This window comes from Rhyacophila brunnea, unplaced genomic scaffold (assembly GCF_057557595.1).
Source record: "Rhyacophila brunnea isolate RB1 unplaced genomic scaffold, BYU_Rbru_1.0 scaffold_4, whole genome shotgun sequence".
NCBI classification, from domain to species: Eukaryota; Metazoa; Arthropoda; class Insecta; order Trichoptera; family Rhyacophilidae; genus Rhyacophila; species Rhyacophila brunnea.
Genome location: NW_028233068.1, coordinates 21,797,737 through 21,820,091, shown reverse-complemented (window position 1 = coordinate 21,820,091; position 22,355 = coordinate 21,797,737). Strand labels below are relative to the sequence as shown.

The 22,355-nt window shown below is 30.4% G+C and overlaps 1 protein-coding gene across 1 annotated transcript in view; it reads right to left on the bottom strand.

The window, feature by feature from the left end:
• The window catches only part of LOC147067089 (semaphorin-2A-like), a 110,910-nt gene extending 92,284 nt beyond the window's left edge, over window positions 1-18,626 (bottom strand). The window contains exons 1-3 of the mRNA XM_085954828.1: window positions 18,596-18,626; window positions 14,976-15,063; window positions 1,539-1,590 (exon numbers count right to left, since the gene is read on the bottom strand). Of these exons, the coding sequence (XP_085810954.1) occupies window positions 1,539-1,590; window positions 14,976-14,977 (54 nt within the window). The 5' untranslated portion in view covers window positions 14,978-15,063; window positions 18,596-18,626. The remainder of the gene's footprint in view (window positions 1-1,538; window positions 1,591-14,975; window positions 15,064-18,595) is intronic.
• Window positions 18,627-22,355: the final 3,729 nt, after the last annotated feature.

The following is a 22,355-nucleotide window of genomic DNA, read 5'->3' as shown; positions in this document are numbered from 1 at the left end:
CAAAATTTCGGACATTCGGGATTTCAGCATTCGGGATTTCGGCCTTCGGGATTTTGTCCGGCACCAAGTACCTAAGTAGTTTATCAATCAAACTACTGAAACATTTATACTTAGCAGATAACTTACTTAATATTTTGTTTGTAATTTCATATTATCTTAAAATACGCATTTATGCATAATAATATACATGTTTAAGCTTTATTATAATATTAAGTCGATAAAACGCTGAAATATAATGTTATTTTCATTCTAACATCTAAAATTATTTTTAATATTTGTTGTAAATATAAATAAGTATCCATGTATAGACAATAAATCAATTGATTATGCACATCTTTAAGTTTTAACGAGGGAAGAATTATTTTCTTTTAATAAACATCATAAGGCATAATAATTATTCTCAATCTATATTAAAAATGTGTCAAGCGCGAAATGTATAAGGTACAACTACTGAGAAGATAGAAGCATATTAAACTGACTTGCTTATTTACTTCAACAAATCGTAACGTACGTCTATTCCTTTGCGCATTTAATTAAACTGTGCGGCGTCCAATCTTCCTGGAGGCCAATTGGGTCGGCGTCCAATTGGGCCGGCGGCCAATTACCGGAGGCCAATCGCCGGAGGCCAGTTCGCGTTGCCAAATCGTCCCATTCCCTTGAGAACATCACAATGTGATGTCATAATTATATTGTGAGCTCATCGAGAATCGAAATCGAAAGCCTTATGCACTGGACTACGACTACAATATCTAATGAAAAAGTAAGCAAACATTCATCTAATCACGTAGAAACATGAATAAATGTAATATAATTATTCTTCTTCTCTTCAGATATCGTTAAGGGGATTAATAATACTTGTACAAAAAACTTTCGAATAATATTTGAAAAATCCTAGCAACTGAGGCTATTTCACAATAACGTATAATGGCGGTGGGTTCGTGAAAGATTTTCCAGTGGTCAATTATTGACCACAGATGATATATATATATATATATTAATTATAAGATTTTTAAACTATATCTGTGTTTAATGTATAGGTAAATCACAGGAAAAACTCAATTAATTTTCTGTATCTTCGAATTATTCAAAATATAAAGCAGACAGACACTTCAATCCATTATTAAAAGTTTTGTTCTGCTAATAAAAAGCCCAAAACACAATGTATCCATAATATCGTATTTTTTTAATAAAACTGTGAGTTTGTAACAAGTTTCTGAAGATATTAACGGTGAAATAATTTTTTTTTATAATAGATATTTTTTTATATTGCATCGGGAAAAATGGCATTTGACGCTAAATACGTGGATAAAAATAACGAGCTGTGGTTGCGCCAAGTTTCTATGCGCGAGCTCGCTCACTATTGTTTCCTTTGAGTAAAACTTTAGATTAAGCTTAGTATTATTAATATTAGTGTACTAAGACTACTAAGTATATTTTATAAGTTATTAATTATTGTTTTATCATTATTTTTCAATAATGATAGTTTATGAAAGAAGATTTTAATTTTAGATAAAATTTAATACGAAAAGAATAATTACCTCACAGTCTGCTGTGCTGATATTCGAAAGATTAAGCCGGTAAATGTTGTCCCTGAAATTAAAGAAAAGTAAGTTACATTAAAATCATTATTCTGGCAACATTTAATTATTTTATGAAGAAAAGTCTACTATAAATAATATGATTATATTAACAGCTCGGGATAAATTTTGCCAACTAATTTTCTGGCATACCTATGTTTCGTTTTGTAAACGTATAGTGTATTCAATCACTTTATACATACGTAATAATGTAATATAGGTAGTATCCCATCATCATACTGGAAGGATAATATATATAGAAAATAATTCATATTTTTTTTTTTTTTTTGACCATGTCCGATCCTAATAGGATCATATGGGCCTCCACAGAGTAGAGGTTTTGTATTAACAGATTTTGTTTTTTTACGAGAAATGGATGTCAGCCACTTGCTCAACCTATTAGGTCCATACCCTGACTCACACACAAACTGAAAAACAATATGTGTACTTGCCAGACCCAGGATTCGAACCTGAGACCCACAGCGTGATAGTCCAACGCTTATGCCGCGCGGCCACCGTGGGTATAGCCATACAATAATTACGTATATTTATGACATTTTTCTACATCTATCATCATCAGCCTGAATCTATCCGCAGCTACTTGTTTAAGCTGTTAATTCATTCCTTTTTTGTGCAGTGTATTGCCGCATACTTTCAGAGAACTAACTGTTTTTTCCTAGGGGCGGCAGGTTATATGAAAGTATGGTGAAAAAGTATGGTGAGGCAGGTTGATAATCAATTTGCGGCAAAATTTCCACGTTAACATTATATTATATGGGTACGTTATAATGACCAAAGTAAATCCTCCGTGATGCCCTGCATTTTTTTTTATCGCGTAGCTATTTCTCGTAAGTTGTCGGCTATTGTTGGCCTGCTTCATTTAGTTGTATGAGAAAGCCGATTACTCCCTCCTTTTTATTGAATGGTTTTGTCATTCCAGCGGCATATAATACCACCTTTTGGACATTTCCACTATTTATCCAGCGATTGTCCCTTCTTCGAGCTATGTGATCAGCCCAGTTGACCGATTTTAGCAAACTTAATTACATTGCATACATTTATGTGTTCCCATTTTTAACAATTACGTTTTTTATCGTTACGTGTTATGCCCAATTATAACAAGGTGGATCTTCATACCATGCTGTGCTTCTCTAAGTTTTTGTTTGTTTATTTTTCGTAAGCATATGTGACTTCCGGAAGTGCACACTGTTTATACACTATATTTCGGGTACACAAAGAAAGTACCTACATAATCAGGTGGCCAAAAGCATAGTAGCAAAAGTAATAATTATAAAGCATCTTCATCATCATGATCCACTGCTGGATTCTTCCTTACCTTCTTCCATTATTTTAGATTCCTAGTTACGTACTGCCGCAGAACTTAATGAGTTTGTCTATCCATAGAGCACCCATGTGGTCGTTTAATCATCTATTGGTACCATTGTACGACGTCATTTATCCAGTGGTTGTCTACTCGTCAAACAACATAATATCCTGTTCATTGCCAGTTCATTTGTGCTTTGGAACCCATATCATAATTATCACGTAATACTATTTTTCTCTTTATCGAGCTTAGATTATTTTATGGTCTTTCCGCGTCATGCTCAACATGCACTTTTCCATGCCACACTCTTATAATTTCTCGTTCTCGTAGTACAAAGTCGTTGAACACTTTACGCTTAAGACACAATGGAAGGTCATCTTTGAATGTACTATTTAGGCGCCCAAATGTCATTTTGGTTCTGCGAGAAATCTTGACATATATAGCCGCGGACATTTGACCAATAATTGATATTTGTTATCCAAGATAGAAAAGCATCGCTATGTGTATAATATATAATAGTAGGTAATTTACCACGAAAATGTTTATAGATTACAACAAGTTATTTATATAATAAATAATCTATGGTGATAAAATATTTTACCATAATAATATGTTTTAATGTAAAACGTATGTTAAACCTTTTAATAATAATATCTAGTTTAAAAAAAGAATACTATGCCACGATACCGTATTTACTATATTTTAGTGACTGAGTGCCAATAAACTTTTCGTGTAACTTTCCCACTACACCATTTCATATCTATTATAGTATTATGAAGTATTTTTGTACACTACGTATAACCATGTAAAATTGTGCCAAATGTTGCATCACAATTTTACAGCTTTCAATAAACTATATAGGTGCATAAATCTCAGGTCACGAAAGCTGTGAGGAACCCATAAATCAGAGACCGCGCATGAAATGCCTTTAGCATTATAATATAATACTGCCACATAAGATAGTTCATGTATGAAATAGCACACAACTTCTCAAAAATATATTATCAGATAATAGTTTATCAAGATTTGAAAAGTTACATTAACCTAGTGTTACGCCAAATCTATATATATAAAACAAGGTCGGGTTAGTTACACCATATAACTCAAGAACGGCTGAACCGATTTTTATGATCTTTGATTTGTTGGATTTGTCTCCGCCCCGAATAGCAGAATAACTATTAAAACATTGGATAAATCACGGAAAAAATAAATTATGAAGAAAATTAATTTTCTCATACATTTTGTATGGAAAGGCTTTTGACTGACATCGATGAATTTGAACGATGAAAACCTCGCGCATTCGAAAATAAAAGAAAATCACAAAAAATTTAAATCCGTATACAACGCCATCTCTGATACATGACAGAAACAATAAAGAAGAAACAAACAAACAAAAGAAAGAATGATAGTCGAAATGTCTAACTGTCAATAGTGTAGTGTGCCCAACATTTCGTGCTTCATGATAACAGCTCAATTTGCTTGAAAACGATACTCATTGAGATATGACAATCGCTGAAGCAATTGTTTCTGCATCTCCAAGTCAGATACGCACATTATTTGATATCATTATTTCGACATGCTTCCCATCGAATCCACCTGAACTATGGAATAAGTGAAAGGATGACATGTCAGAAGACATTTTACATCGAATTTGTGTCAGTTCAGGGAATCACGATCTCTAGGTGAATGAGGGGATACATAACCAGGCTTTGCTTTTGATCAAATACATGTGTTACCTCATGTGCGGCAGTTTTTTAGTCAAGTTAGGAATGCCAACGCCACATCGTGGAATGAACGACGCTTTCAATCGAGAATTGGAACGTGATCGTGAATATGATCGAGATGCATTGAACCAATCAGTTCGAACGAATGTACCACTGTTGAACCCTCAACAGAAGGAAGTGTACGATACGTTAATGAAGGTAATTGATGATGGAAATGGTGGCTTATTTTTCCTCGACGCGCCCGATGGAACTGGGAAGACATTCCTCATGTCATTGATTTTGGCTACTGTTCGTGCGAGATCCGAAAATGCTGTAGCAGTTGCTTCTTCTGGGATAGCGGCCACGTTATTAAAATGATGCCGAACGCCTCATTCAACGTTGAAATTGCTGACTGAAAAACCGACATGCAACATTGCGAAATACTCAGCAATGGCCAAAGTTTTGTTAGCAAGTAAAATCATCACCTGGGATGGATGCACAGTGGCGCACAATCGCGCATTGAAAGCACTCAATCGAACTATGAAAGATCTGCGCAATGACTCAAGTTTTAGAGGCGCAATGATTCTACTGTCTGGCGATTTTCGCCAAACACTACCAATCATTCCAAGATCGACCGCTGCTGATAAAATAAATGCTTGCCTCAAATCATCGACTCTGTGGTACTATGTGAAGACACTTCAGCTGACGACAAACATGCGAGTTGCATTGCTAAACGATCCATCTGCCGAAGATTTCTCCAAGAAATTGCTGACTATCGGTAACGGTCGTGTTCCTGTCGATGAATCGAGCGGATTGATTTCATTTCCGCTGAATTTTTCCAATTTCGTCTTAACTAAGGACGAACTCATCAACAAAGTGTTACCGAACATCATTGCTAATCACAAACATGACAATTGGTTGAGTGAACGAGCATTATTGCGGTAAAGAACAAAGATGTGGATCACTTAAACTTCACAATTCAAAATCAAATCGTTGGTCTACTGCATTCCTTCAAATCTATCGACTGTGTAACAAACAAAGACGAAGCAACCAACTATCCAACTGAATTTTTAAACTCATTGGATCTGCCTGGCTTGCCACCGCACAATTTACGACTGAAGGTTGGCTCGGTAGTCATCATTGAATTGAAATTGAATTACAATATGTGAACTAACCAGACCCAGGATTCGAACATGGGACCCTCGACACTAGATATAGACCGGCGCTTAATCCACGCGGTCATCGTGTGTGTACAGTGTGTACAGTTCAATATAATTAAAACACTTTTCATTTTGATTTGATTTTTGCACATTTATTGAACTTATTCATTTTGAGTATTCATTTTAACTTAATAAAAAACTGAATTTAATTCAGCTAATAAGTTAACACAAGATTATTGATTCTGAGGCGGTACGAAGTTTGCCGGGTCAGCTAGTATTATATATATTATAGATGTCAGTTTGATTGTAGAACTAGTACCGATATAATAATTGTCGACGTTTTCGTATTTTAGACCCGTAGGCATCTACGTCGCGTATCCGGAAATTTGTACGTAAACAGTTCACCGCAGGACACTTATTCGTGCGCCGCAGTACGTGAAACATGAGTTCGTGTAACATTTAATAAAATGACGAGTTCTTCGTTGAACATTTCACCGTGGAGTATATTTGTACGTATGCTACAACATGTGGCGCTAGTTTGCTGTTCCAATTAGATTCAATACGAATTTTATGAGATGTCTTCACTAGTTTAGGTTAGGTTAGGTTAGGGTTAATCTAATTGGAACAGTATTATTTGCAAACTATAGCCGCATTTTGTAAAATACGTACAAATGTATTCCACGGTGAAATGTTCAACGAAGAACTCGTCATTTGATAAAATGTTATACGAACTCATGTTTCACTTACTGCGGCACACGAATAAGTGTCCCATGATGAACTGCATACGTACAACTTACATGTAACCTACGTCGGTGGTATATACATGACCATTCATTCTGGATTTTGAAGGAGACTCTATTATTAAAAAAAGAAGTTAATTGAGCACACGACTATTAAAGTGGGAAGCCATTTACGAACATGTACAGGAGATTTGCGAACATGGTTGTAAAGTGTCTGTTTTTCATATTACACAAAACTGAAAAATCTATATGAAAACGAATGTTTTTGATACTTTTGGGAAATTTTTTGATAAGTACATTACTTGCACTACCATAATCAATTAAAAGACGAATTTAGTGAGATTCCAAGAGACCTCTTGGAAGAACTGAAAAAACTTTTAATAAAATAAATATTTTTAAAACAGCTTATATACATACAGCGATATATACCTACTAGATTTTTTTTATTTAGACGAGATAACGGGATGAAAATGATAAATGATAAAGAAAATAGTTTATTGGAAAATATAAATTAGTATGGTAATATTTTATTGTCCAATATTTTCATCGAGAAATTATGGTCTCAGTAAACGATTTTTTGAGTGATATTCTATCAACGTTGGTAGCGTATACGACATATAATCGATAGTCTGGTGAAGATTATTTGATATATAATTACAAATTCTGTTGTACATCAACAATTTCAAAGCTATTTAACCACATAGGTGTACGTGAAGCGAAAGTGTATTGGTTCTGGGTGCTTGTATGGCAAGTGATAAAGTGATATGTAATATTATAATCATGGGCCCCACATCCTGAAGCAGGCCCCCAGGCTACGTTGTTTGGCGGGTCCCCTAACCCATCGCTAAGGTTAAGGGCAGTGTTATGTTCTATAGTAGTATTCCTCGAATGGTATTCTGCGGAACTTCAGGGTTCCGTGTAAAATAAAGGGTATTCCGTGTATTTTTAGCGATTTTAAAATAAATCCACTTGAATTATCGGTAATCGGAATCATATTATGAAGCACTAATCGTGACTCCTTTTCGCCATATTGGATAAATAGTAATTTTTATTAGTCAGAAAATACACCTAAAATAATTTTACACGTGAAATAATTCCGCTGGCAACTTTTTTACTATTTGAGCAGATTTGGGGTGACTTTATCTCACTTTTTGTTAAAATAGCCTCCACAGTTGAAAAGGAAAGTTACTAGAAATAAATAAATTGAATGAAATGATCGGTAAGTAATGTATAATATGGTGATACTACTGGGCTAAGGGTTTGTTTTAAAATGGACGGCAGAAAGCTCAGTGTTAGGATTTCCTTACAAGGGAGTTGGGTATCAGAATATATTTATATACACATAACACATATTTAATTAAAGAAGATTTGCTAAGAGGATGGCTGCATATCTATTTTAGCTTAGAAAATAAATAAAAATGGCGGAAATACATTTTTAAACGATTTATTGGTGAATTCTCACACGGAATTCAAGAACATTCTCGTGACTGTTGACAAACCCGCAAATTTGCAATTATAAATTAATCGGTAATAATAACGTAAAACAATTATCATGATCATAATAAATGTACTATCGGTTTATAAGTTTCGTCAATACGTTGTCACGATTGGGATAAAAATGTTAAATGTAAATACAATGGAAGTATGAATTCGACTAGACAAAAATAAATTATTGATCGACAAGAAAAAATATAAATTATAAAATAATCATTAAGATGAAAATATCTAAAACTATAACAATTACCTCGTTGGATATATTATTTCTTTTTATAAAAAGGGTGTATTGATAATTCTATAATTAAAATAAATTGCTAGGATATATTTTACTGCGGGTGCTAATTATTTGATAAGCAAAATAGCGCTTCTAACATCCCGGACGATAGCATTACCAATAGGTATGATGATTTTGTTACCGAATAACCGGTTAATCGAAAAAAATAGATAATTTTATGTTTTTCGAGAATCCGCGACGCGTCACGCCGAACCCTCCCCCTAAGCTCTAGCCCCCAGGGCCATGATTATAACCATCGGGTTTATAACCGTTTGTGGATTTTGGCATCCTTTCGAAGAGGTTGCTTAATTGACTTTTGCACAAGTTATTTATCGTCAGCCAATTGACCCATTTATTTGGTATATGCTCTGGATCAAAATATTATAATTTTTCCAGACGCTGGATTTGATCCCGCAACCCACAGCTTCGGAATAGGATATTCTGCCACTCAACCACAGCGGCTGCATAATATAAATATAAAATATCCAGACTTTTTCAAGTAACTAAGAATACAATATATTTTCACAACTGCCTATATAATATATTTTTTCATTCATCACTCTTAATAATATATTCGTATAAGAAATACTAATATATTTTTTTCTACATCTATCATCATAATCGGATAATGTTCCAACAGTGATGTAAGTATATTTATCAATGAATAAAATTGAGGCAAACATAATATTGATGATACATTCACCAGTCAGTCATAAATAAAATAAAATTATCGTTAAAAGCATAATATTATCTTTTTAATATAAAAAAACAAAATATTTAGATGAATATAATATCTAGTTACATTTTTATAAATGAATATTAAGCAGGATTTCAGATATTACATGAATAGTTACAAGTCGTTTAAAACTTTTCTAAAATTAATTATCAACTGCTGTTGATCCACTGCTAGATGACGGTTTCTCCATAACATCTTCCACTTCTCTCAGTTTTTAACTATTTACTGCTAAGTATAAAGCCAATTTTAACCAATACAGTAATTCTATGGTTGTTTGGTACCTACTCCCTGTTTACTGTTGTTTGAATTTTCCGAGTAACCAGCTCATTGCCATTATTTTAATATTTGGTATACTATCTAATTTATCCCATCGCAAACTCTTGTCTTGTGCATTCATTATATATTTGTTTCTTTTGATGTATATCCTCGACATTAGTGACATGCATATTTAAATCCAATATTAATACCATATTTAAAAAAGAAACTGGTTATAGGATCAAAATAATTAAAATTAAAGATTATATATAAAAGCAAGTTTAATTTCCTTTCTGATTCAAGTTAGGCCAGATTTTCAGTATTTATTTTTGCTAACAACAAGGAATATTAAATTAAATACAAATCATTAGATTAAATTTACTGCCAGAAGTATTGTGCAATATGTAATTGTAATAAATTATATTGATAAGTATTTTCAACATACACTGAGACGGCTACACTGCGATTGAAAAAATCATATAAATACATATTGACGACCTATGCTATGCTAAAAGAATTTTATAAATGCAGGTCGGGACGTTCTGAAATTTTCAAAACGAGTGCGTTGGAGATTTGCTTTGAATTTATATGCAGTGCAAAAATCCAGGACAAATTCATAGCCCCAAAGATATTATTCATGGAATTTCGATGCGATGTATAATATATTATTATGAATTTTATAGATAGAACACAATGAATATAATAGTCCAGCGGCATAACTAAAAATTTCTTCCTATACACTTATCTAATATTATTAGAAAATATGTGAATTTTTTGATCTCCATCTTGATATTTCATGTGCTTACAATTGAAAACTATCAATTTAACTTCTTATTAATATTCAGCACCATAAAATATAAATGTCTAAACTGATAATCAACCGAACTAAACGGTTATTACATTATAGAAAAAAATGGCCGAATTGAATTGTAAAGTACTAAGTTTAGCTTCAAATTCGTATCCATTACTATAAAATACATGCTCAAACCGAAAAATAATTAAATAGAGATAATAGTTTCAGAAAATTAAATAAATATAAATTTAAAATGACTCAAAATCTCTAAAACACCATGCATAGGCATATTTTCAAAACTATGGCCGCCGGGTTATAAGCAATTCTAATATATTATTAATTTTCACGAAAAAACTGTTTAGCTTATAACAAAAAATATTTATTTATATTAATTTACTGCTGAATTTAAGGAATTGGAACAAAAAATGTTGTTATTGCAAGAATATAATATTAAACATAAGCACTTTTGTGAAAACGAAACAATAAAAATGTCAATAACATGAATTCATTTCTCATAAAGAAGTCATTTATATGCCCGTATTTGTTTCTTGTCTTTTGTCATAATATGCTTTATTTCATACATTGTGACTTTCACGACTTCCTTTCCCATAATTTCCTCATTCATTCTCCAGTTTGAATCAATAAACACAGTTGAAAATATATAGGTAATTCACAGAAAAATAATATTTAGGCTACGACTGCAGATAAATTCAAAAACATGATATATTATTATTATAGTAAATATCAATAAAATAAATAACCAACGACAATATATTATTGGAGGAGATAGCAATATATTATGTAAGTTTATAAAATCAATCTATCACGTAATCTATATCTACTTTATATAAATAAAATATTTATCACAACACGTATTTCGCTAACATACTGTACTTATACTAGATCACGCACATTATGTGAGTAAAAAGTATACCGTATTAAATGATTTTTATATATTGTAGTGAATATTAACTATTAGTTATTAAATCGTAAGGGTTATTTTCAGATATTCTATATTATTACTTAAATAATAAGTTTTTTTGTCACACGCAGGGAACATAGAATTAATTGGAACTGAAATATCTAACGGGTCTGGAGTAACAGGCCACTAATCTCGGGTGTGGAAGAATATAGAATAAACTTAAACACGTATCAAGAATACGTCATTCTAAGCTTGTCTTTCGTTCTGATAACTGTTCTCTGTTTATTCACTGATGCTCATTCAATATTGGTCTATTTGAAGGTTGCAACACACGCTATTGCACGTATATAATATTGTGTAGTCCATTTTTGTAGGACACTCACACATGCAAAACCCTGCTTCAAAATGTAGTATTTATAGCCTATCTGAATTATATTTTTTAATCTATTCTGTGGTCACATCGAATATTCTAATAACGAAATGCATTATTTATTTTTATACTTCATACTCGATGACAGAAAATTTTCAAAACCAATAAAAATATAGCATTTGCTGTCATTGCTTGCGTGCAGAGTGGCCATGTTAAATTTAATTAAGCTATTTACAAATAAGTTATTAATACTGATATATTATTAAGATACCATTATCATGTAATATCAAATACAAAAACCAATAGCAAGTACCACACCATAGCATATTTTTTCACATAGGGGGCAGTACCGAGCAGGTTATAATGTAACAGAATAATTAAAGTAACATGATATCATATATTTTGATGATGAAAATGCTTTTATTCAATAATAAAACAAATTGATAGCTGTATTATTTTGAATGGCACGGCTAAGAAGATTAGTTAAATCATAATATTAGCCGGTAAGCCGACAGTTGGAAGTTTCTATCAATTTATTTTAGGGATTTTATCTCAAAATTTCAATGGTGCGTATTCACCGCAGATAAATTCAATTAAAGCATCGCCATTCCAATCATAAAATAAAATACAGTAGTATTACGAAAGGCCATTAATCCTGTTAGAAGTTATCTACTATTTTCTCGATAGTGCAAACTGATAGTAATTTAGGTCAGACATGGTGTTCCCACTAAATCTACACAGTAAAACTATTTCAATCTTTCAGAGCGGATATACGTCATACTCAGCAGTAGCGAAGAGTGGAGGTAGGCTGGATCCGCCGTAAATAGTGCACATTGAACTTTGTTAGTCATACGTATTTGTTTTTATTGTACTAAGACTACGATTTATATGTGTCGCTGAGTTTCAAAACCCACTACAACACTTTTTTGAAATAATTAGGATATATTATATATCGTTGGATTCGTTATTAAAATTTCTACATGAAAATTTTATCGCCTCTTTCAAAAGCCGCTACGATTAACTGTCATTTATGAAACAAAATCAATGTGTCTATCAAATCCCGCTATAACACCATCGAAACATTCAAAAACCTTTTTAGTTCAAAAAGTTTTTGTTGATTTTCTCAACATAATGAAAAAGTGTTATAGCGGGTTTTGAAACTCAGTGACACATATATAGTATTGGTTATAGTTTTTAAAAATCAATTAAACCCTAAAACAAACCATAATAGTTTTGGCATATTTTGGTTGATACGACAAAATTGTGCACACTCTTTTATTCATTATACATATTGTTGGTTCATTTTTTTTAAATTCATTAAGCCCTGCCTAAGCCAAACTATAATAAATAAAAATATTGTTCTATTTATATAATATTCAAAATCATGTTAGTATGATTTAATTGCATAATTTTCGATATTTTATAGATATACGAGTATTTATTGACTATTATCTATTATGGCTAGGTTTTCGCATGGTTTAATTGAATTTTAAAAACTAATCAATACCATCTGTAAATAATTGAAGTCTTATTTCAATAAAAACATATACTTATGACTAACAATATTTTATGTGCACTATTTATAGCCGATCTTATTAGCCTACCTCATAATATGATTATGCTAATGCATTTATGTATGCCAAAATTATTTTTTACTTCTAATTTATGGTACTCGTGTTGACTTTTATTATCATCATAGCGCGGAAGACTCCTCTTTCTACTTCTGAGATTTTGACCATAGTCCGTTTGTACGATTCGCAGTCCTCTATTTATATGTGAGTAAGTATTCTACATACCAAAGTCGTTCAATCGAGATATGGCGTGTAAAGCATTATTTCTAGCACAATGTATAGAAAATAATTAGACATAAGTATCTAATCGATGCACGAGGTTGCAAATAAAAGTCGTAAAGTAAGTTTAAAGATAAATATCTCGAAGACAAAAGTAATGCGAAAATAATTTGCTGAACCAAAAGCAGCCCTTATCAATGGTGCTCATATCGAGCGAATCAATAACTAAATTTATCTTCACTAATGTTAATTGACGGTAGAATATATGGCGAGATTTCTCGGAGAAACAAACTGATATGCAATGCATTTCGCAAAGTGACCTCCCAATCAACGTGTGCCACCAGTACTCACGTATACGCATAAACATAGACCTTCAATTTATTCAAACACTACGAGTAGTACAACATGGCATGAAAAAGTGCATGTTGGGCATAACGCAAAAATACCACAAAAAAACTAGTGAATAAGGAAGCATACAATAATTCGAGCAGCGCTTGAAATGGAAAATTTTACTCACCGGAGCGATCAATAATTTTCAGAAAATTTTAACGTAGGTGCCTAGTTATCAATTTAATGTATATTTTATAAAAATAAGTGTGTTAGATTTTTTTCTTATATGACGTATCTACGAATGGCCGAGGAGAGTGAATAAAGGTATTGGGAAGGCTGATAATTAATTAAGATGACCTAATCCAGACCTGGGCAAACTTTTTGAATGAAGGGCCACATTATAAATATAAAATGAACGGCGGGCCGCAAGTAACATAATATGTTCAGACATAGTAGATTATTTATCATCATGAAAAAGGAATTTCAACATAAAAAAATAAATGATTTTATAATAGACAGTAATTTAATGTGTAGAATGAAACTGTTTTACATTTTCAATTTTTTTTTAAATTCATGTGTTAATTTGTAGTTAAGACTCTTAAATTGCTTGAAAATGTTGATGGTGATGCTTGATTGTAAAGAGTTTTTAATGATTTTCATAATTGAAAATGTTTGTTCATATATTATGTAAGTTTATCCAAAAATAACCAACATCGCTCAGTTCGCGCGAAATCTCAAATTCTATCATAGTTTGAACAAAACCAGAGATGATAAGTCAATTAACAGGTTGATAAACTCTTCAATGTATTATATATTAAAATTTTAAAAAAAACGATGTTAAAATGTAGAAAAAAAAGTAAACTTTTTCAGATATACCGTACGATTAAAGCTCGCGGGCCCACAGAAATATCTGGCAGGCCGCGGGACGTAGTTTTCCCAGACCTGAACTAATCAAATTTTTCTCTCAAATACGGCGATGATAATTTCACTATTTTTCATGTATTGTTTATTTATTATGTACTTATATCGTCACTGTTCTGGCAGAAGACACTAATTCGAAAAAATTACATATTAAGTTAGTTATACCAAAATGTTCCTTATTTCAAACTTTACCGTCTGGAAACCTTTTTAATAAATAAACAGTCTTTATTTTAAAGTCATCCTTTTTACGATTACTTAATAAACTCACATGATAGACAATTTCAAACATTTTAGACTTTCTTAGAATTAACTTATTAATTAACTATTTAAGTTAAAATTAAATGAGGCGTATTTCAGAAATCATTTAACATATTAAATACCCTTAATTGTTATTAAGTAAGTACGCAGTAAGGAAGTAACTTTTCATTGTCAATAGTTAAAATGTGCCACGATTTTAGGTGCTAAATTTTAACTCTCAACCTAAAATTACACCGCTCAACGTATCCCATAATAACAATAATGCCTGCTTTATGCGGATAGCACTTGGCACTAAGTACTAAAACAAACAAAGGTCAATACTCACATTCCACCCGCGTACAGAATTCCATTCTCTTCGTCTATGTGTAGCGTCCTATAGTAATTTCGGCCACAGGTGAAATCCGAGATGAAATCTGTCAAACAACAAAGAGTTAGCCGTATTATCTGTTGAGATATGAATGCTGGATGAAAGGTCTACATAATATTATTGGAACACCATTATAATGGATTTTATACAGATATCGGTAGGTATATGTATGTAATTCAATCACAATACGAAGGAAAGAACCATGGAAATACTATGTAAGTACATACTATAAATATGTTTATTTGACATGTTGCCTAAATTGTTACCTATCTACTTCTATAGTTCCAAAAATAGGAATGTGAAGAAAAGAAAAAAGCATCTGTTGCGAAAAGTAAGTATTCGGATTCAATTCATTTTTATTTAGTGTCGAGTTAAGAGTGAAAAATGTACTTTTTTATAAAATATTACTTAACAAAAGAACAGACTAACATAAAAAAACGTTAATGACACCTTTTAGCTTCGTTTTTATGGTTGGAAAAATGTTCAAATTACTGTTGAATTACTACGCCGAATTTTTTGAAAAATTACAAGATAATAATAGTTTATTTTTGCTTGAATTTAATAGATAAATAAATTTATTATAAAAAGATATTTCACACTAATTTAAAGTTATTCATTTGACATATAATATTTTTAAGTTCCTAACATCGACACCTTGATAAATTATACACAAATTTACATATTTCTTAATAGTCAATATTTGATTTCAAATCGAAACATTTGTTGTGTCATTTTAGTGCTGTTGACTAAAAAAATGTACATATTGCATGTAATATATATTTTTTTATGTATTTATCTTATTTTAGTTTCATTGTGAAAATGATATTACTGCCTACAATTACGTATTAGACTTAAACATAAAATATATATGAACCTACCTATGTATGTGTTTTAATCATTTACATGTTTTAATTATAAAAGAATATGAAATGTAAATATAAAATCTTTGAAAAGAATTATAGTGACTGATATTATATCTGCAAGTAAAATTATTGTATTGACCACATACAGATACAATTAGTAAAATGTAAAACCAAAATTGTCTTATGCAAGCTTATTAAGAAAACTCATCAAGTGTCCATTTTTCAGTTACACTTATACATGTAACATTTATTAGCTTATTATTTGTTTCTGCGCATCTATTCTATTGACAGCTAACTTATTATAACAATTATAATACCACAATACATGAAAATGATAAACTACTCTCGATAGCCACCGATAATAGCCTTGTGTATAGAATAGATGCGCTGAGGTTGAATGGTAAGTGAGATTTGTTATGATTATTGTAAGGTTAGATTTATGTTTAAATGTACTAAGTATCTGTTGCTTCTCCTTGTTTATAAAAAAATGTGTTATCATTAGATTATGTAATTAGTTGATAATAATAATGTGTACATGTATTTGTGGGCATAGCTCAAAATTATTGTGGATTATTTACTTTTTAATGTAGTTATTAATATTCACATACCTGTTACTAACTATGTAATAAATTATATACTTTATTGACACAGTACCGATGATTGATGAATAACGTTGAATATTTCCTTAACTGGTAAATATTGTATCTTTCAACCTATTACAATCCATACAAATATAGATTTCGATAATGGAAATAGCATAATAAGCTAAACAATTATTTATGTTATAAATTATTAACCTTTAAAATCGAAAATGTAGTTGATTAATGGTTCACGGTACATATTCGTCACTTCAATTAATTATTTCCACTTATGTTACATTATTTGTTTATTTGGTAAGTAGTTTTATATAATGTCTTCGTTCAATGATTGTCAAGTCCATTTTTAGCTAATAAAAGTGAATTAAAAATGGAAGTTACTTACATAATCGGCACACGCATCGAAAAATATAGTTTTGTAATAATTAGATTTTATTTATTCAGGTGCAATTAATAATAATTATTATGTTTGTCAAATATTCTTATTGCAGTTTCGTAATATGGCGCATATTTTTTTATAAATATCGAATAACAAAAGTTTACAGAGCTAACTGACTTTGTAAAATAGTTGCCTATATTAAACGTTGAGATTTTTTTTAATAGATGCACGGACAAAATAATAAATAGTAAACAAAATTTTTATAAATATAATATACAAATCGGTATCTATTTCCTAGACTGTAAAATTATGTTTGTGTTGTCATTAGAAATGATAAAAAATATATAATTAATGTTAATTACATTTTTTTCATCGTTGATTTTAAATGATATGAAGTACTAATGATCTGGTTAATCTATAAATCTGATGACATTTCGTGATAAAAAATAATTCACTAAAAAGTCAATGTCAATGGTAACATAAGTCAGTGACTATCGTCATGTTACGTTATAAGTACCTATGTCACAAAAGAAGAATTGGTATTTATTATTTTTTTTCTATTTTTAAAACAAAAAATTGAATTTACGCTAGTACCTATATAAATAAAAATTTAGTGTTGGGTTACACAATAAAGTACCTAAACGAATCACCGATCCTTTTCCTTCCCACTACAAACAATACGTAACATACTTCATCGTTTTTAAAAGGACACTATTCATAGTATATTAAGTTTTATCGATATACAAAATTTACATTAGGGCATAATCTATGATCTCATTCAGAGCTTTTATCTTCAGTTACTAGGTACTTAAACCAAAATATGATAGTTGTTTTACAATTTAAAATTACTGAAATATTTCGTAAAATATTCTTTCAAATGGAATTATTACAGCCAATTTAATAACTTAAATATAACTAATTCAAAATTCCGGTAATTTTTCCAAACATGAAGAATTGATGGTTGTTCTCTATTTTTCTACAGAGAAGATGAAAATATAAAAAATAGCCGGTGTATTTGATCAGGTCAAAGGCCGGAGAGGACAAGGAAAAATATGGATAAATGCAAAAATGTTATGAGTTTTTCATTGAAATAGCCGCTATGGATCATTGAATGCTTAGACTAGACCAATAATAGTGATGCAGTCAACCAGTGGAGAAGATAGCCAGATGGCCAAACTATCTGGGTTACGAACTTCAGTTATGATGTCACGACGAAGAAGGAGAAGATATGGCAAATTTAATTAAATTATAGGCTTTAAGCTAGTACTCTAATTTCTATGCTGAATACAAACATAATAATATATTGAATATTAAAAATCACACGACTATCTCGCCAAAAAGTGCTTCAGAAAGTGTTATTATAAAATGAGATTGATTTTCTTTTCAGTGAGAAAATCACACTCTAGTATCAATATGATCCGATTTGAAGTGGACTCTTTAAGTAGATTATATATCAAATACCAATATAAGTACTGTATTTTGTGTTGTTAAAATATATTATGAATTCAACTGTCACTGTATTTTTTTATTAAAATACTATTATTAATGCAAATAAAAATAAACTATTACCATAATCTGTGTTACGGCTTAAAAGGGTTTAGCAACTCTGATGTAGACATGTAAGTATCATTCGAAGTATCTAAGTTATATTATGTAATGGACATAGGCACTTCAATAATAAACACATATTATATACACGATATATTTTTAGGTTTATTATGTAAGTAAGTAAATATTTACCTCGGTTGTGTTTTTCATTGGGGAGACAACAGTCATCTTCATCATAAAAATGCCACGACGTTTCGTAATGTCCAGATACATTTGCACAAAAGTAAACACAGCACATACAAAAAAGCACTAGAAATTTTTGCCCAATATTTGTTTTAACATCTGGCTTGGAACACTTTGTGAAACTAACAACATGCCTTAATATTGTGGATTTCATTTTATTTGATCGAAGCACTTTGCATGTTTTGAAAAGTTTTTCCACAAATACAAAGGAATAAGTTTTTGATTCATCGTATTGTTTGAATATTAACTTATGCTCACTTTTTAATTTAGATTTATATATTCTCATAGTTTCTATTGTTTTAAATTAAAACATTCAACATTTTTTCGGACAATTTTTTTATCGCCGATATAAAATTGATTATTTGTTTGATGTTTTAAAAATTCATTTAGTTGATGGTATATTATAAATTACATTTAAATTATTCTCTTTCATTCAAAGAGTATTTCACCGTTTTTTTTAAACATAGACTATTTTTAATAGTGTAGACAATCTTAAAAAAAGATAAATAAGTATTTTAATACATGATATTTTATATATATTGAATACAAGAAAAATAAATAAGGTATAATTAAAATACTTTTAATTTATGCCTTAACCTACACCAAAAAGTAACATTTTTATTCAACATACACAATACTCTCATCTGAAATTAGTGTTCGATGTGTGGTTAAATTTCACTCGGTTTTTTAAATTTTTGAATAGGTTTGTTTCTGAGACTTTATAAAAATGGTGTATTTTCTAAACATAACTGTTTAGTTTATTACATTACGTTTGATTACAATTGTAAGTTACATCTAATGTACCTCCGTTGATGATCGATGATCAGAATCGTAATATCAAAATCGCCATGTTATATAATATGTCCTCATTAAACAGTAAATAAACAGATAAGAGGTAATGAAAACGTCATTTATCACAATTTACTGTATCTATTACGAAAAGAAACAACGTCTATACCAAAAAGATGGCAGTGATGGATTGGGAAAACCCAAAATATATTCCAATCCACCTAACGATTCCACTTAATGGCACAGTTACCTTAATCTGTAATATATAATAAACTTTAAATATATAGTATATATTTTCTTAATTATTACAAATATTTAATTGAAATTTATCTTTTATTTTTATTTATTAATAAATATTGTCGTAGAAAGTAAATTTTTGTAATGTTATTAATTGTACTGGAATTATTAAATGAATCATAGTATACCATTCAATAAATATCACTGAGTAAGCAGCATACTTTATTATCAATCTCTTCTGAGTTATTCCTCGGAGTCAAGAAATTATAGAGCCCGAAAAATCAATACCGTGAAAGCCTTTAATATTCTCTGACGCTTTTTGAAAAGTCTTCAGAGGCTTCTTTGGGATAAGTTTTTTAAGAAAACTAAGAAACTAAAAAAAACACGTACGCTCGTTCGTATTATTTCTTCATGAAGTTTAAAGAAAAATCACAGTTGGTGCTTTTAATAAAATAATATCTTCAAATAAATGTGTTTTTTATGTAAAAACTTCGAGAATTGTGCCTATTCAAATAGTTATTCAAATTATACCATGCAATGTGAAGGTTGACATGAGTTATTTTACCTTCTAAATTTTTATGTCTTAGAGGAAGCTATACAACTCTACTGACATGGATATTATATCCTGAGAAAATACTCTTAAATGCTTCTATTTCAAAACAAAATAATAACAGCTGGTTATTCACATGAATAATAATTGTGTTTTCATAAGAATTTCGCAAGAAAACTTCTTAAATAAAATCTTTTCGAGCATATTAAATTTACTTTGAATACCTAACTAATTATATAATGGTTTTTAGTAAGTAAACATGTGTAAATGTGTGAGAAATCTATAGAAATGATTCTTAGTATCAGCATTGTATCTGACCAAAATTATCGAAGTAACAGTCTTAAATATCGAATTTTTTTATAGATATAATACGCATATCGCGTTTTTGTATTAGTATTATATTATATTGATCTATCAGATGTTGAGAATACAATGTAATGTTTTTTGCAATTTTATGTTAAAGGATTCAATTTTGGATTAAGGTGAATATTATACAATGATATTTCTGCTTGAACATACAAGCGAGTTTTCTTAAAACGTCAGAATAATCATAGTGATTTAAATCCGTCACATCATTCTGACAGGAAATTATTCTAGCAATATCATAATATTATACAGTATAACGTTTATATAGAAAGGTGTGTTAGAATGAAAATTTGATTGACGAAAGGTTTATTACCTATAGGTATACTAATTGTATGAGAATTGTATTATATACACATTGAATAATAATTATATATGTAGTTTTGTTTGTATTAGTGTATTTAAAGGTAAGTGTATAGGATACGGTGATTAATCACCTATGCCCCAGAAGCTGTCAGAGAACGGATTATCACTGGCACCTATTTTATCTAATAATGCAATTTCGATATAGCAGGATGAATGGGAGTATTCAATGGATTGTTGTATTGTCTCTAAATTCTTAGAAATTAATTACTATGTTACATTAAGCGTAGGCACTATCTAAGGAAAAAATTGCAAACTAAGTACTTACACAACATATTATATAAAACTTTTTTTTTTTCAAATAGTTACACATCAATTGACTGCGATTCTTGATAATTTTAATAGATTTTTGGGTGATCACTGCATGTTTTTCCTTTGCTGTTCCTCGTGAAAGCCTCAAACAGTGTGCATACGTTATATTAGAGAAGTATTTTAATGGCCTTTCAGTTTAAAGTCATTTCATATATTTACTCGATTCCTACAATCAACTATAATGGCAATAGGAATATTAGAAACAAAAAACAATATTCTGAGCACAAAATGGAAAAGCAGATCTGTCTGAATTTGATTGAACTTTTAATAACTTTTTTGTGTGAAATTTACCAATTCAACCGCGTTTGTTTGAGTTATGCCCTTATCTCCTTTACGCATATGTTCATTATTATTAAATTTGCATGTTTTAAATTTTCAGACTATCTCTTTTTTCTATTTGCATTGTAAAAATAATGACAAATGTAATACGAAGAAATCTATACATTCAAATTGTTTTTGATTTTTCATATTCCAAATATCAAAAAGTATTTTTCTTACACTAGATACAAAATATGTTATTCTACACCATTGTGGAATATTGAAAATAATTTAGAGAATTTTGGTATTGAACTATTCAGAATGTTTCAATATATACATCCGAACTAACTTGGAATTGCCTATTGCTTACACTTTATTGGATAGTATACCAACTACATGATTTCCGTATAGGAATACCGTATATACTAGAAAGGCATGTAACTATAAACTAAAACTACACATGTTGGTCGCAAAAAAGCTCGTGAAAGCTCAAGAGGATTTGGGTCGACGCTTTAAAACTGAAAGCTCGCATGCATGAACTTATGGAAAATACACGAAGAAGCTTTTAGGATAAGTTATCGCCTCTGCTGAACCTTGAATTCGTACAAGGGCTAAGTATATAAAAAACGAGTGTATTGAATGGAGATTTCATCTATTTATATTTAGTTAATTATTATAGTCATATATTATACGTTAACTCAACATACTCATAATGGGTATATTTTCGAGTAATCAAAACAGATTGTATTAATGTTAAAAATATATAAGAATTTAAACGTACACATATGTATCTGCTGTGGAGATCGGTAGGCACATAATACAAATGCATTTTACGGT